Source organism: Pan troglodytes, chromosome 15 (assembly GCF_028858775.2).
Source record: "Pan troglodytes isolate AG18354 chromosome 15, NHGRI_mPanTro3-v2.0_pri, whole genome shotgun sequence".
NCBI classification, from domain to species: domain Eukaryota; kingdom Metazoa; phylum Chordata; class Mammalia; order Primates; family Hominidae; genus Pan; species Pan troglodytes.
In genome coordinates, this window is record NC_072413.2 from 89,152,144 (window position 1) to 89,168,519 (window position 16,376).

The window sequence follows — 16,376 nt, forward strand, 5'->3', positions numbered from 1 at the left end:
TAATCCCAGCTACTTGGGAGGGTGAGGCAGGAGAATCGCTTGAACCAAGTAGGTGGAGGTTACAGTGAGCCAAGATTGCACCGCTGCACTCCAGCCTGGATGGCAGAGTAAATCTCTGTCTCAAAAAAGAAAGATACACACATCTCTAACAAAGGATTTTTTTTTTTTTCTTGAGACAGGATCTCTCTCCATCACCCAGGCTGGAGTGCAGTGGCTCCGTCTCGGCTCACTGCAACCCCACCCCCAAGGCTCAAGCGATATTCCTACCTCAGCCTCCCAAGTAGCTGGGACCACAGGTGTGTACCACCATGCCTGGCTATTTTTTTGTATTTTTAGTAAAGACAGGGTCTCACCATTTTGCTCAGGCTGGTCTCGAACTCCTGAGCTCAAGCGATCCACCCACCTTGGCCTCTCAAAGTGCTGGGATTATAGGCATGAGCCACTGTGCCTGGCTAGGAATTTATTTTAAAAACCAAAAACTTAAAACTCAATAACATCATTAACTCATAAATTATTGTTTAGTTACAGATTACGAAAATGATAGAACCAGAAGGTGCTAACAAAATGTCTGTCCTGCATGTGTGGCATTTGACATGAAGAAACTGAGGCCCTTGCTGGGCGCAGTGGCTCACGCCTGTAACCCCAGCACTTTGGGAGGCCAAGGCATGAGGATCACTTGAGCTCAAGAGTTCAAGACCAGCCTTGGGCAAGATAGTGAAACCTTGTCTCTACCAAAAAAATACAGAAGTTAGCCAGGCATGGTGCAGTGTACCTGTAGTAGCAGCTACTGAGGAAGCTGAGGTAGGAGGATCGCTTGATCCCAGGAGGTCAAGGCTGCAGTAAGCCGTGATTGTGCCACTGCACCCCAGCCTGGGCGACAGAGTGAGACCCTGTCTCAAAAAAAGAAAAGGCCAGGCCAGGCGCGGTGGCTCATACCTGTAATTTCAGCACTTTGGGAGGCCGAGGCGGGTGGATCACCTGAGGTGGGGAGTTTGAGATCAGCCTGACCAACATGGAGAAACCCCGTCTCTACTAAAAATACAAAATTAGCCAGGCGTTGTGGCGCATGCCTGTAATCCCAGCTACTCGGGAGGCTGAGGCAGGAGAATCACTTGAACCCGTGCGGCGGAGGTTGCTGTGAGCTGAGATGGTGCCATTGCACCCCAGCCTGGGCAACAAGAGCGAAACTCCATCTCAAAAAAAAAAAAAAAAAAAAAAGAAAAGAAAAGAAAGAAACTGAGGCCCAAAGAGTTTGCATACTTTGCTATTAGTTCAGCCTGTCTTCTGTGTATGCAGGTGGTGTCTCTAGGTCGTTATCACTCTGGCAAGTTCTCTCCCAGTGATGGAGATGTGTGGAGCCCCCAGTCTCTCCAACCAGGGAGTGGTGCTCATGGTGACCTTGAAGTAGGCTTGTGGGTCAGGCCGTTGGTTGAGCTGTGCAGTGCCAGAAGTAGCTAAACATCATTAAAGGAACTGCCTAGTTTATCATTAGGACTAACCATGGAACCGATGACTCAGCGTTTACTGTTAGCAGTATCATACACTCAACCTGCATGTAGATTTCGTGCATCATATTTTGTGGTTACAGGAATTTGGCCTGATGGACCCGTTGCAGAAACTCTGTACTAAATAAGCAAACACGTGTGCTCTAGTTTTACAGGCCAAGCAAACTGTGAAACAGAAGGGTTGGCCTTTCTTGCCCTTAGCAGTCATACCTTGGACTTTTGCCACTTGGTTGGGTTGCTTTATTTGGCTAAGTAACTAAAAGCAGATTTACTTTGAAGAATGAGGCTCTCAAATATTCTAGAACTCTCTAAGAATGGACATTCACAGTCATGCTGGGCAGACAGAGTTATTCCCAAATTTTCAGAGTCATAAAGCTTATGTTTGGGCTGGGTGCAGTGGCTCACACCTGTAATCCCAGCACTTTGGGTGGCCGAGGTGGGCATATCACAAGGTCAGGAGTTTGAGACCAGCCTGGCCAATATGGTGAAACCCTGCCTCTACTAAAAATACAAAAATTAGCCAGCCGTGGTGGTAGGCACCGGTAGTCCCAGCTACTCAGGAGGCTGTGGCAGGAGAATTGCTTGAACCCAGTAGGTGGAAGTTGCAGTGAGTGGAGATTGCGCCGCTGCACTCCAGCCTGGGTGACAGAGTGAGACTCCATCTCAAAAAAAAAAAAAAAAAAAAATCCAGTTTGGCCTGTGTGAAGCACCCACACAAAACCTTCCTTTCCCAAGATTAGCACCTTCCTGTGGAGCTGGAACAGGGGCCCCGGGGCTAGAATATTTGATATTCAAGACACACACTGAGTCTGGTGTGGTGCTTTTCAGCAACACATTGAAAAATTGTTGCTTTTCACACCAACAATTTGAAACTAAACATTTAATGTGAATGTTTCTTTTTTTTGAGAGAATGTCTCACTGTCCCCCAGGCTGGAGCGCAGTGGTGCAATCGTGGCTCACAGCAGTCTCGACCTCCTGGGCTCAAGCAATCCTCCTGCCTCAGCCTCCTGAGTAGCTGGGATTACAGGCGCGCGCCACCATGCCGGCTAATTTTTTTAGTTTTTGTTTTCTGTAGAGATGGGGGTCTCGCACTCCTGGACTCAAGGGATCCTACCGCCTCAGCGTCCGAAAGTGCTGAGATTCCAGGCATGAGCCACCACACCTGGCCTTAATCTGAATGTTTTTTAACAATCACAACTTGATTTTTAACATTTTAATTTAAAATTTTTATTATGATTAAAAATATACAACATACAGTTTACCATTTTAATCATTTTTAAGTGTACAGTTCTGTGGCATTAAGTACATTCACATTGTTGTGCAACCATCACCACTCTCCATTTCCAGAACTCTCTTCATCTTCCCAAACTGAAACTCTCTGCCCGTTACACGATAACTCCCCATTCCCCACCCCATCTCCTGGACCCAACCTGTGGTCACCACCATTCAGCTTTCCATGTCTGTTCATCTGTCTGTTGTGGGTGTCTTATAGAAATGGAATCATACAATATTTGTCACTTATGTCTGACTTATTTCAGTTTGCATAACGTGCTCAGGGTTCACCCATGTTGTAGCATGCATCAGAATTTCCTTCCTTTTTAAGGCTGAAGAATATTCTACTGTATGTATATACCACATTTTGTTTATCCATAATTTTTCTATAGTTTCTTATTTCTTTGTTGTTGTTGTTTTGTTTTTTTGAGACGGAGTCTCGCTCTGTCCCCCAGGCTGGGGTGCAGTGGCGTGATCTCGGCTTACTGCAAGCTCTGCCTCCTGGGTTCACGCCATTCTCCTAACTCAGCCTCCCAAGTAGCTGGGACTACAGGCGCCCACGACCACACCCGGCTAATTTTTTTTTATTATTTAGTAGAGGCAGGGTTTCACCATGCTAGCCAGGATGGTCTCGATCTCCTGACCTCATGATCCACCTGCCTCGGCCTCCCAAAGTGCTGGGAGTACAGGCGTGAGCCACCATGCCTGGCCTATTTTTTTTATTTTAAAATAATTGCAAAGTGACAAAACATTTCAAGAATGGTACTAAAGAAAATCTTTTTTATATCTCATTATTCATCTTTTTTCTTTTTTCTTTTTTTTTTTTTTTTTTTTTTTTTTTTTTTGAGATGCAGTCTTGCTCTGTCACCCAGGCTGGAGTGCAGTGGTGCGATCTTGGCTCACTGCAACCTCCGCCTCCTGAGTTCAAGAGATTCTCCTGTCTCAGCCTCCTGAGTAGCTGGAATTACAGGCATGCGCTTCCACACCTGGCTAATTTTTGTATTTTTAGTAGAGACGGGGTTTTGCCATGTTGGCCAGACTGGTCTTGAACTCCTGGCCTCGGCCTCCCAAAGTGCTGGGATTACAGGCGTGAGCCACCCCACCCAGCCCTTCTTTTTTCTTTATAGACAGGGTCTCATGTCATAAGAGACCCTACCCGCCATTCCCCACCACGGAGTCCTACCTTACTCAGCTCCACCTTGTGGCTTTAGGACTGGATTGTTTAGAAAGGGGAGGAGAAGGGACCACCATTTGCTTTCATTGAAAATATTTGTTTTGGCCAGATGTTGTGGCTCATGCCTGTAATCCCAACACTTTGGGAGTCCAAGGCAGGAGGATCGCTTGAGCCCAGGAGTTCAGAAAATACAGCCTGGGTAGCATAGTGAGACCCCCATCTTTACAAAAAAAGAACAGAAATTAGCTGGGCACAGTGGTGCATGCCTGTGGTGGTCCCAAGCTACTCAGGAGGCTTAGGTGGGAGGATGGCTTGAGCCTGAGAGGTTGTGGCTGCAGTGAGCCATCATTGCACTACCTGCACTCCAGCCTGATGACAGAGCAAGACCCTGTCTCAAGAAAAAAAATAAAGAAAGAAAATACTTGTTTCATTAACAATTCTTTGCATGTGGGGAGCCCTTGTATTTAACCTATTAAATAAACAAATCTTAATTATGACTACCAGTATTTCCCCAATCTTTTGTCTCTGCTATTATAATACCATTTTTTAAATAAAATGATTATACAGTTAGGATGCCTTCTTCCTTGCAGCAACACTTATTTTGCAAATTTGCAGTCGTATTTAGGCTACCACCAGCAACTCTCTTGGCAAACATTGAGCAACTCCTACCACAAAAATTAATGAGTAGAGAGACAAGGTCTGCACACCTACTCATTTTGTTCTTCCATTATCAAGTTGTGGGACTCTGGGGAAGTGATCCAGGGGACATCTACAGAAACCAAAAATGGAGTTTTGTAACACTGTGAGTTGTTTATTCTTGTAAATAATAGGATCTTCTTGACTGGACTGGAAGCTTCAAGGAAGCTGTGTCTTCTGTTTTTCGTGTGCATCCTTCGTGGTTCTAAATATGATGCTACATGAATATAAGGTGTTTCCTGTCGTTGTGGGCTGGTGGAGCTGTGAGGGCTTCAGTGGGATAAACTGGAAGAAGGAGCCTGGGTTATAAAGTTCAGTGGATGCTTCTTGGGTTTTATCTTCCTTGACCTCCCCGGACCGTAAATTCCTCCTTGAAATACTTGCTTCTGAATCACAAAGTTTCTCTCCTGTCTCCCTGGCCGCCTTTTCTCAGCTGCCTTTGTGTGAGCCACATGCTCTGCCCATCCCTCCTGACAGTGAGCTTTATTTACTTATTTATTTATTATAGACACAGTCTCGCTCTGTCGCCCAGGCTGGAGTGCAGTGGCGAAATCTCGGCTCACTGCAACCTCTGCCTCCCTGGTTCAAGCGAGTCTCGTGCCTCAGCCTCCCCAGTAACTGGGATTATAGACATGCGCCACCACACCTGGCTAATTTTTGTATTTTTAGTAGAGACAGGGTTTCACCATGTTGGCCAGGCTGATCTCAAACTCCTGTCCTCAAGTGATCCACCCACCTCGGCCTCTCAAAGTGCTGGGATTGCAGGCGTGAGCCACCGCACCCGGCTGACAGTGAACATTTATTGGGCACCTCCCGTGTGCCAGGCACTGTTGATGCTGCACATCCAGCAGTGAGTACAACAGATGGAAAGGCTTGTCTTCTCTGAACTGAAAGGAAAAGAGGAAAACCCCCTCCCTTGGGTGTGAGCCTGCTTGCTTGTTTCTGCGTCACGGGAACAACCTCAGCTGTTCCCCATGGTGTGCTGAGCACTGCCTGCTCATGCAGGCCTTGCCGGGCCCATGAAGGATGAAGGCAGCCTCTCCCCTGCAAGGTTCTTTCCTATGTGAACCCAAAAGTATCTAAGACAGAGCTCAATCACCTTAGAAAGTTTATTTTGCCAAAGTTAAGGATACAGCGTTAACATACAGCCTTAACACACAGCCTCAGGCGGTCCTGAGGACATGTACCCAAGGTGGTCGGGGTACAGGTTTTTATTATTTTTGTTTGTTTGTTTGTTTTTTGAGACAGGGTCTCACTCTGTCACCCAGGCTGGAGTGCAGTGGTGCGATCTCGACTCACTGCAGCCTCTGCCTCCCGGGTTCAAGCAGTTCTCCTGCCTCAGCCTCCCAAGTAGCTGGAATTACGGGTGTGCACCACTATGCCCAGCTAATTTTTGTATATTTAGTAAAGACGGGATTTTGCCATGTTGGCCAGGCTGGTCTTGAGCTCCTGACCTCAGGTGATCTGCCCAACTTGGCCTCCCAAAGTGCTGGGATTACAGGCGTGAACCACCATGCCTGGCCACAGCTTGGTTTTATACATTTTAGGGAGACATGAGAAATCAATCTATGTGTGAGATTGATCAGCCTTTCACTGAATATACAATTTCCATGTGAGAGGAGGGTAGAGGAATAGTCACTTATGCCTTAGTCTGGCTCATTGAATCTACATTTTTACATAAACAATAGGGCAGAGGAAGCAATCAGATATGCATTTGTCTCAGGTGAGCCTCAGAGGGATGACTTTGGGTTCTGTCTATCCTTTGTCGGGCACCCATGAAAATAAGCTGTCAATTTACATTGCCAGGGTGAAATTCAATAGAACTGTTTTAGGGTAAAGATGTTGAAGCCCACAAGGAATTCATCTTTTAGCGATCTTATTTAGGAACAAAATGGGAGGCAGGCTTGCGCAGTTCCCAGCTTGACTTTTCCCTTTGGCTTAGTGATTTTGGGGTCTCAAGATTTATTTTCCTTTCACACCTGCGAGAGAGACTTTCTGATGCTCCTGTCTCTGCCCTGCGCTCCCATCTCATCTGCCAACTTTGCGCTTTGGCTGCCCTGCTGTCCGTCCCCCACCTGCAGCCCTGCTAGCTTCCTAAAAGGCAAGTGTCACAAATCACTCACTGCTCAGTACCTTCTGTGATTTCCTGAGGCTCCGGGATAAATCCAAATTTCTTCACATGACAGGTGGGTCCCCATGAGCCAGCCTCTGCTTTCCCTTCCAGACCCAGCTCCTGCTACCTCCTGCCTTGTGTCAGGCTCTGCAGCACGGACAGCTGGTCCCCCCAATACCTCCCTGCCTTGCTCCTGCTGGCCCCTGGGCCTAGAGGGCCTTCTCCCTCCCCAGCCTGCTTCTAGTCTGACCCCTACTCTCCTTTTAGACTCAGCCCCTTCTCCTCCACCCTGAGTCCACAGGCCCCGGAGCGCTAAGCACATGGTGTTATAGTTAACTATTTACTTTTCTATCTTTTCCTGGAAGACAGACACGATGGTAGATGGTAATTATGCGTTTAATGTCTGTCTCCTGGGATGGTAAACCCCTGTGAGTGTGGGCTGTGACTGTCTTATTCACCACTGTGTTTTTGGCACGGGGCCCAGAGTAATAAACATGGGTAACACTTCCACAGCGCTAACTGTGAACCGGCCAGAAGTGTCCTGAGAGCCTTACATGAGTTTACAACTTTAACCCTTACCACCACTCAGTGAGGTACTGTGATATTATGAGATATGTATTTGGTCTTCCTCTGGTTTCCTGGCATACAACTTCTAAAATCCTTGGAATCTCCAAAGAGATAAACGTGTTTTTATAGGCTAGAGAGTTGACTGATGGCCAGGCGTGGTGGCTTTGGCCTTGCACGGCGGCTCACTCCTATAATCCCGGCACTTTGAGAGGCCAAGGCTGACTGATCATTTGAGCCCAGGAGTTTAAGACCAGCCCCGTCTCTACAAAAAGAAAAATTTAAAAATTAGATGGGCGTGGTGGTGCTCACCTGTAGTCCCAGCTACTCAGGGGACTGAGGTGGGAGGATTGCTTGAGCCCAGGAGGTTTGAGGCTGCAGTGAATTGTGATTGCACCACTGCACTCTAGCCTGGGCAACAGAGCAAGACCCTGTTTCCAAAAAAAAAAAAAAAGGACAGAAAAGACAAAAGAGCAGAAAGCCTCTCTTCCATCAGGGCCACCCCAAGGCACAACTCCAGAGGGCGCCATTCACATAAAATGTAGTGCGACAGCCACTCTTGCTCAGGCCCCAGTCTCCCACTTTCCCCTCTGAGGGCACCACTGATACCAAGCTCTTCTCCATCCTTCCACAGATGTCTATGTGGATGTGAACAGAACATGGGCATGTCGGTTGATAGAGAATTCTCCATCTTGCCTTGTTAATTTTGCATCATTGGGAGATTATTTCAGATAAGGTGTGTAGAGTAGCCTCATTCTTTTTTTTTTTTTTTGAGATGGAGTCTCGCTCTGTCGCCCAGACTGGAGTGCAGTAGTGTGATCTCGGCTCACTGCAACCTCCGCCTCCCAGGTTCAAGTGATTCTCCTGCCTCAGCCTCCCGGGTAGCTGGGATTACAGGCATGCACCACCACACCTGGCTAATTTTTGTATTTTTTGTAGAGACAGGGTTTTGTCATGTTGCCTAGGCTGGTCTCAAACTGCTGGGGTCCAGCGATCTTCCCACCTTGGCCTCCCAAAGTGCTGGGATTACAGCCATGAGCCACTGTGCCCGGCCTGTTTCTAAATCATTTCTTTTACAAACAGTGCTGCTGTGTACTCAGTCACTGTTTGAGCACATCTGTAGGATACAGTCCTAGGATTGGATTGCTTGGGTAAACAGAGAAATTACTTTCTAAAGGTGGAATTTCAGAAATCTGTGACAAGCATACATGAGATATTTTTACACTGAAGTTTGGGGCTTGTCAGATCCAGCTAGGGGTTGACTGTCTGTGGGGCTCCTCTCTGATATATTTGATGTTAGGGAATGATGTTTCTGGGTTTGATAGTTTGTTCTCTAAAGAGAAAAGAGAGAGCTCAGAGCAGAAAGGTAGCTTTTTGGATTCTAGCCAGGGCTCACTGATTGGATCCCATCTCACCTCACTTCTAGAGGAAGACCACTCCGGAAAACAAGATACCTGGGCCATGCAGCAGTGGGTTCCCCAGTGCCCTGAAAGAAAGTCTGAGAAGTTCAGGATTCAGTCCCTAAAAGCATATGGGCTGAAGAGGCTCTGGCCCTAAAATCACCTTGTTGGGGATAGTGGGAAGGTCCCTGTTATTTTTAAAATATACTGAGGATGTGATTCCTAACACCACAAAATGGGTGGGTGGGTGAATGGATGAATGGCTGGGTGAATGGATAGATGGATGGATGAATGAATGGGTGGGTGGATGGATGGATGGATGGATGGATGGATGAATGGATGAATGGGTGGATGGATAGATGGATGGATGGGTGGATAGATGGATGGATGAATGAATGGATGGATGGATGGATGGGTGGATGGATGGATGGATGGATGGATGGATGGATGAATGAATGGGTGGATGGATGGATGGATGAATGGATGGATGGATGGATGAATGAATGGGTGGATGGATGGATGGGTGGATGGATGGATGGATGGATGGATGGATGGATGGGTGGGTGGATAGATGGATGGATGGATGGGTGGATGGATGGATGGATGGACGGATACATACATAGATTCATACATATAGAAAGGTAAATATTGATCAAACAAACATGAACTTAGACCTGCTTTATTATTAGGTAACTTCTTTGAGCTCGTTGGACCTCAGTTTCTGTCTGTAATAGGATTAACAATGCCTTTTTTGTGTGTGGGACTATAGTGACAAAACTAACAGATGATGTACGTAAAGGCCCTAGCATGGTCCTGGCACACTGTGGGTCCCCATATATGGTGGTAGTTGCTATCATTTACTGTGAGTGGGCATTCTCTGATTGGTGTATATTGAAGGCATTTTTTTTTTTGACTTTGCAGGAGCCAAGTTACACCCTGTTTAACCCTGCCTTCAAAGGGACGACTCTGTAAGATAGGGGCTCTCAGCCTTCTTTTCCTCCCAGCATGCACGGTGGGTGACACTGGGGTGCCTGGCACACTCCCAGCATGCATTTCACAGGGCAGGATTTCTGGCAACACTCATTTTTCTCCAGGCCAGGAAAACAACCTGGAAATCAACTTACATTTACATTAAAACAGTACATAAATAAAGGAAAGAGAAGGCAATAACCCTCAGACTTCGGTCTCCTGGCTAAAATGTATTTGCAAAACAGCACACAGCTTGCACCTGCTGCCCTCTAGAGTAATAATGAGGGTGGGTGGAGGTACCTGTGGGGTGGCCCATTCCAGTGGGTTTGGGCAAATGAGGACGGTTATCAGAGGAGTGGCTGCTATTCCCCACAAGGTTATGGAAAGCTTCTCTCTTTGGCCTTTGCTGTGTGCCAGGCAGAGGTGCTAGGTCCTCTCTGCAGTGTGCAGTGACCCTGGGGAACCACAGACATTCAGAACCCTGGCTGGTAGCTCAGTTGCTTGGCTAAGGTGGTCAGGCTTGCCAGGCCCAGGTGGTAGGCAAGCCCAGGCCTGACCTGCCAAAGCAGCTGCTTTAAGCCTCAGAATCTTCCACTGGGCAATGGAATCCTACCTCACCTGACTCCTCCCAGCACCCCCTCCCCCTAGCCCGCGGGGACTAAGTGTTCTCTCCCCTGTGTCCCCACAGCACTTTGTTCCCACAGCTATTAAAGTACTCACTGTTGGCTCTAAGTACATCTCTCCTCCTTCCAAAGCAATATTCTTTTTGTTTTGTTTGCTAGAGATTTCATGTAATCTCAAATTCTTTGTTAAAATGGCCCTGGGGTTTACATTATTTTCTATCTAGGAGATTAGAGTTGAAAACATAAATTGGTGGTTTGGAATTCCACTGAGTTCTTCTCTTTAGATAGAATTGTGGAAAGTCAGGCTTGTCCAGAACCCTCACTATGGGCACTGTCCTTGAATCCTGCTCTCATTCATTCTGCAGTCAGCTAGTCATTCAACAAACACTGAACTCCCACCTTTGTGCCACTATGCTAGGCACTGGGTATATTTGGATGAAAAGGACCTTGGCTATGCTTTAGAGACCAACACAATGTGGTTATCTAGCTCCAGATTTTGTTGACATACTAAAACCTATCTTTTTTTTTTTTTTTTTTTTTTTGAGACAGGTCTCACTGTGTTGCCCAGGCTGGAGTGCAGTGGCATGATCTTGATTCACTGCAGCCTTGACCTCCTGGGATCAAGTAGTCCTTCCACCTCAACCTCCCAAGTAGCTAGGACTACAAGCATGCAATACCATGCCTGGCTTTTTTTTTTTTTTGGAAGACATGGGTTTTTGCCATGTTGCCTGGGCATGTCTTGAACTCCTGGCCTCAAGCAATCCTCCTGCCTCAGCCTCTCAAAGTGCTGGGATTACAGGCGTGAGCCACCACACCTGGCTAAAACCTCTTTTTTTATAGCATAAATCAATTTAGGCCAGGTGTGGTGGCTCACACCTGTAATCCCAGCACTTTGAGAGGCCAAGGTGGGCTGATCACTTGAGGCGAAGAGTTTGAGACCAGCCTGGTCAACATGGTGAAACCTTGCCTCTACTAAAAATACAAAAACAAGCCAGGTGTCGTGGCACATACCTGTAATCCCAGATATTCAGGTGGCTGAGGCATGAGAATCTCTTGAAGCCAGGAGGCGGAAGTTGCACTGAGCTGAGATCGTGCCACTGTACTCCAGCCTGGGAGACAGAGTGGCGAGACTCTGCCTCAAGAAAAACAAACAAACAAAAAAGAAGTCAACTTATAGGATTCCTTTCTGAGCACAATTTCCTAGAGATATGAGACCACCTCTATTTTTTAAAAATCATATTTTTTAGCTTTTAATTGTGATTTAAAAAACACATTCTACTTTTAAAAATCTACAATATCTATTTACTCACCAAAGATTGTATAAGGCACTGTGCCTAGAGTGGGGTTAGGGGAAGGACAAAGAAGAAAACACAAAGTCCCTATACCTTCTAGAAACCTAAATCTAAATAAGGGGAGTCACATGTCGACAGAAACTCGGCCTCTTATTTCACTTGCGATTGCGGTGGTATTCATTCGTCTGTTCATTCAACCGTGTGTATTTTGGGCACGTGCTATGTGCATAGGCTGTGATGGGTGCTCTGGAGCCTGTGGAAGAAGTCTCACATGTGTCCCTGCCCTCGAGGCCCTAGGGAGAGAAGGGAGTTCAGAGTCAAGTAGAATAATAGGCCACGGTGCCTCCTGGCCAAGGAGCCCAGCACCAGCCTTTTGGAGAAGACTCTGCAGCTCCCGAGGAATGGAAAGCTGTTAGGGAAGGGAAGGGGGACGTTCCAGGCCAAGGGAGGGGCACAGGGAAGTTTGCGTTAGGAATTTCTCATCAGAAAAGGAGATGTGACGGGGGAGAATGGATTCCAAACAATGCCCACCACAAGGCAGGCCCAGGAACAGGGCCAGGAAAGGGTAGGATGTGATGTGGTATGTGAAGCTATGTGAGGCTGAATCTGCTGCCTTCAGGGGGCCACACTTTCTAATTTGTTCCCTTTCCTTCCCTCACCCAGATTCTCTGCTACTTATTCAAGGTGACACGATGCCCTTCACACTCCACCTGAGGTCCCGCCTTCCCTCTGCCATAAGGAGTTTGATTCTACAAAAGAAACCAAACATCAGAAATATATCCAGCATGGCTGGAGGTAAGTGGTGCCAGATAGTTAAAAAAAAAAAAAAAAGAAAGAAAGTTCCTGGGAATTACCAGCTGTGTAGGACCCACAAACTCCTGAGATTTCTAGATTCTGCATAGGAAACAGAAAGTAAGAGCAGAATGATATTAGCTCTGGTCACTATTTAACTTCTCAGAAGAAACTGGAACCTTGGATTAGACTCAAGGTATGGAAACCCATCAGATGGGTCTAATGACACCCAGTTCTGCTTGGTCACCTCAGCCCCATATGGAGAACCACCAGTGGGCTCAGGTGATGAAAAGGGTTGTCCCTTCTGGGAAAAGTGCCCCCAGGTTACACTGCAGTTTAACCAGATTTTGATTCAGACCAATTCTTCCTACCCTTGACTGGTCTTATTCTCTGGGTGGCACCCATCTCCCTACTATCCGGGAGTGATACTGAAGGCTCTAAAAGGTCCTGCAAGAGAAAACAGATACCAAATTTGTCATTGACCTAAGTCCAAGCAAAATTTCACATTAAAAAAGACTCTTCTGGTTATGGTATAAGTGCCCAAGGAAAAACCATCAGCACCATCTAAAGTACTAGAGCAAGACCATTTTCCTTTAGTTTATTAATATATCTGGCCTCTGTTGCTCTATATGGGCTAACAGAGTTAACTGTTGTATAACAAGGCACTCTTTTTTGTTGTTGTTGTTGAGACGGAGTCTCGCTCTGTCGCCCAGGCTGGAGTGCAGTGATGCGATCTGGGCTCACTGCAAGCTCCGCCTCCCGGATTTGGGTTCATGCCATTCTCCTGCCTCAGCCTCCCAGTAGCTGGGACTGCAGGCGCCCGCCACCATGCCCAGCTAATTTTTTGTATTTTTAGTAGAGACGGGGTTTCACCATGTTAGCCAGGATGGTCTCCATCTCCTGACCTCGTGATCCACCCACCTCGGCCTCCCAAAGTGCTGGAATTACAGGTGTGAGCCACCGCACCAGGCCCAACAAGCACTCTTAAACTTAGTGGCTTAAAACCATTAATCTCACAATTCTGCAATCAAGGCTGGGCTTAGCAGGGCGCTTCTTCTGTTCCATGTGGTGTCTGTTGGGGATAGACCATCCAAGATGGCTTCTTCCTGACATGTCTGGCATCCAGTGGGACATCTGAGACTGGCTGAACATTTCTTCTCCATGAAGCCTCTTCAATAGTGGTCACCAAACTTCTTTACATGGGACACCATGAGACAGATTCCAAGAGAATAAGTCCTAATGCCCAAACGCATACCAAGCTTCTGCTTGCATCACACTTACTAATGTCCCATTGGCCAAAGCAAATCACACGGCCAAGGCCAGAGTCAATAGGGAAGGGGCTACAATGGGGTGTGAATACTGGGGAGCATAGTTTATATAAATTGGTGCAAAAGTAATTGCAATTTTTGCCATTTTTAAATAAAAGTAATGGCAAAAACTGCAATTACTTTTGCACTACCTAATATATACAGAGACAGCCACCAAGGTATTAGTCTACAGCAACCTGTTATATACGAGCAGTGAACACCAGCTTAACCCCAGGTTGACAACTGCTTGCTAGGACCCTGGGAGGCAACAGAGCAGAGCAGCCAGGGTCTTGGAGCCTGGAGGGAGACAGCCTGAGTATGAGTCCTAGCTTCGCTCCTTACTAGCAAACTGTGACCTTTCTAAGCCTCACCTACACAATGAAAGTAGCAGCAGAACCTTCCCAGTGGGACTGTTGGGAGGGGCACCTGAGCTGTTCCCTGCTGCCGTGAAATGCTCCTCAAGGAGAGAAGCTCATTTTACTAAACAGCTGGGAAACTCCAGCTTGGAGCTGTCTTCTGGGGGCTTTCAATCAGATTAGAAATTTTAAAGGGTGTTTTTTCCTCTCTCTTGTCATTAAGTTAAAAAAATGATTTTGAGGTAAAAGGACTCAGAGAAATCACTCGGTTTATCTACAAAGAAAAGTGTTACTGCCTTCCATGGAGCCCAAGGCAGCTGGGGGATGCACAAATCACATTAGACCATAAAGTATCCTCCAAAAAGGTGAGGCCTCCAGAGTCCACCATCCTCTCCAGAAAGAGACCATGAAGGCTTCTATTCTGTGTCCTGTTACTAATGGGGACAACTTGGGGACTTTTCTGTTCATCTCCAGCTGTGGAGATGAACAAAACCAAAACAAAACCTGCAAAGTTCATTTAATTAAAAAGGAAACAAAGGGCCGGGCACGGTGGTGCACGCCTGTAATCCCAGCACTTTGAGATGCCAAGGCAAGTGGATCACCTGAGGTCAGGCATTCAAGACCAGCCCGGCCAACATGGAGAAATCCCATCTATACTAAAAATATAAAAATTAGCTGAGCATGGTGGTGTGCACCTGTAGTCCCAGTTACTTGGGATGCTGAGGCAGGAGAAGCACTTGAACCCAGAAGACGGAGGTTGCAGTGAGCCGAGATCGCACCATTGCACTCCAGCCTGGGCGACAAGAGCGAAACTCTTGTCTCAAGAAAAAAAAAAAAAAGGAAACAAAGAAGCTTTGTGCACATACCATCCTGATTTATTGTATTAAAGATACAATTTGTGCTGGGCATGACGGCTCACACCTGTAATCCCAGCACTTTGGGAGGCCGAGGCCAGCGGATTGCCTGAGGTCAGGAGTTCAAGATCAGTCTGCCCAACATGGTAAAACCCTGTCTCTACTAAAGATACAAAAGAATTAGCCAGGTGTGGTGGCATGTGCCTCTAATCCCAGCTACTCGGGAGGCTGAGGCAGGGGAATTGCTTGAACCCTGGAGGTGGAGCTTGCAGTGAGCCAAGATTGCGCCACTGCACTCCAGCCTGGGCGACAGAGTGAGACTCCGTCTCAAAAAAAAGAAAAAAAAAAAATCCAGTTTGTTCTCACAAGGGGCTTTGGCAGTAAGAAGCGGGTGAGTAGGGAGTGGGAGGCCTCTAAGCCAGCCAAATCCCCTCCCACCTCGCTCCAGATAACTTTTGGAGCCGTGCTGGGCTTGCTTGAGACCGGCATCAGGTTCCTTGGGCTTTCGGCAGCTGGGGGTGTCTCACGTGTCCTCATTTGGAAAGTCTGCTTGTAGCATTGGCAGGCACTGTAGCGACTGTGATAATGAGCTCCGGGCCCTGCGATTTGAGCAGGAACCGATCCTGGACATTCCCAGCAGATGGTTGCATCTGTTTCACTCCCCAGTCCCCATGGAGGACGGCGCTCCCCTCCTAGGGAAACCCAGTGCCTGCAGCCCAGCAGAGGCCACTCCGTGATGAAGTGAGGCGAGCTCACGGGCACCCCTCCCAGGTTTAAATGCTGGCTGTGCCGTGCAGCAGCTGTGTGACCCTGGGAAAGTCATTTCATCTCTCTGAGCCTCGTTCCCCTCATCTATAAAATATAATTACTTGTGCAAATGACTTGGCATGGGGAGCCCGGCACATAAAAAGCACTCAGTAAATATTAGCCCACAAGATTATTGTAGGAGAGAAAGGGACATGGGTTGATAGAGCAAATCTGACAGGGCAATTGTCCTCAAGGGTATTCTCCAATAGAGCATAATAATTATTATTTTTTGAGACAGATTCTTACTCTGTCACCCAGGCTGGAGTGCAGTGGCGCGATCTCGGCTCACTGCAGCCTCCATCTCCCAGGTTCAAGCGATTCTCCTGTCTCAGCCTCCCAAGTAGCTGGGATTACAGGCACGTGCCACCATGCCTGGCTAATTTTTGTATTTTTAGTAGAGATGGGGTTTCACCATGTTGGCCAGGCTGGTCTCGAACTTCTGACCTCAAGTGATCTGCCAACCTCGGCCTCCCAAAGTGCTGGGATTACAGGTGTGAGCCACCACGCCCGGCCCAATAGAACATAATTATGTTTTTCTTTGGTATGGTCTTAATTTTAGAATATTGAGAAAAGCACAGAGAAGCAAATGACAAGTATGCACAGCTCTGTCACCTGGAGACAACCGTGATTAACTTGTAATGTCCTTACTGGT

General features: G+C 47.2%; 1 protein-coding gene across 13 annotated transcripts in view; it reads left to right on the plus strand.

Moving 5' to 3' along the window:
• Nucleotides 1-16,376, plus strand: part of DGLUCY (D-glutamate cyclase) — a 164,398-nt gene that overhangs the window by 87,366 nt on the left and 60,656 nt on the right. For 9 of the 13 annotated variants that reach the window (XM_016925767.4, NM_001280511.1, XM_063792702.1 and 6 more), the window contains 1 exon segment: nucleotides 12,272-12,403. In XM_016925767.4, the coding sequence (XP_016781256.2) occupies nucleotides 12,301-12,403 (103 nt within the window). In that variant the 5' untranslated portion in view covers nucleotides 12,272-12,300. 13 annotated transcript variants of the gene reach the window in all.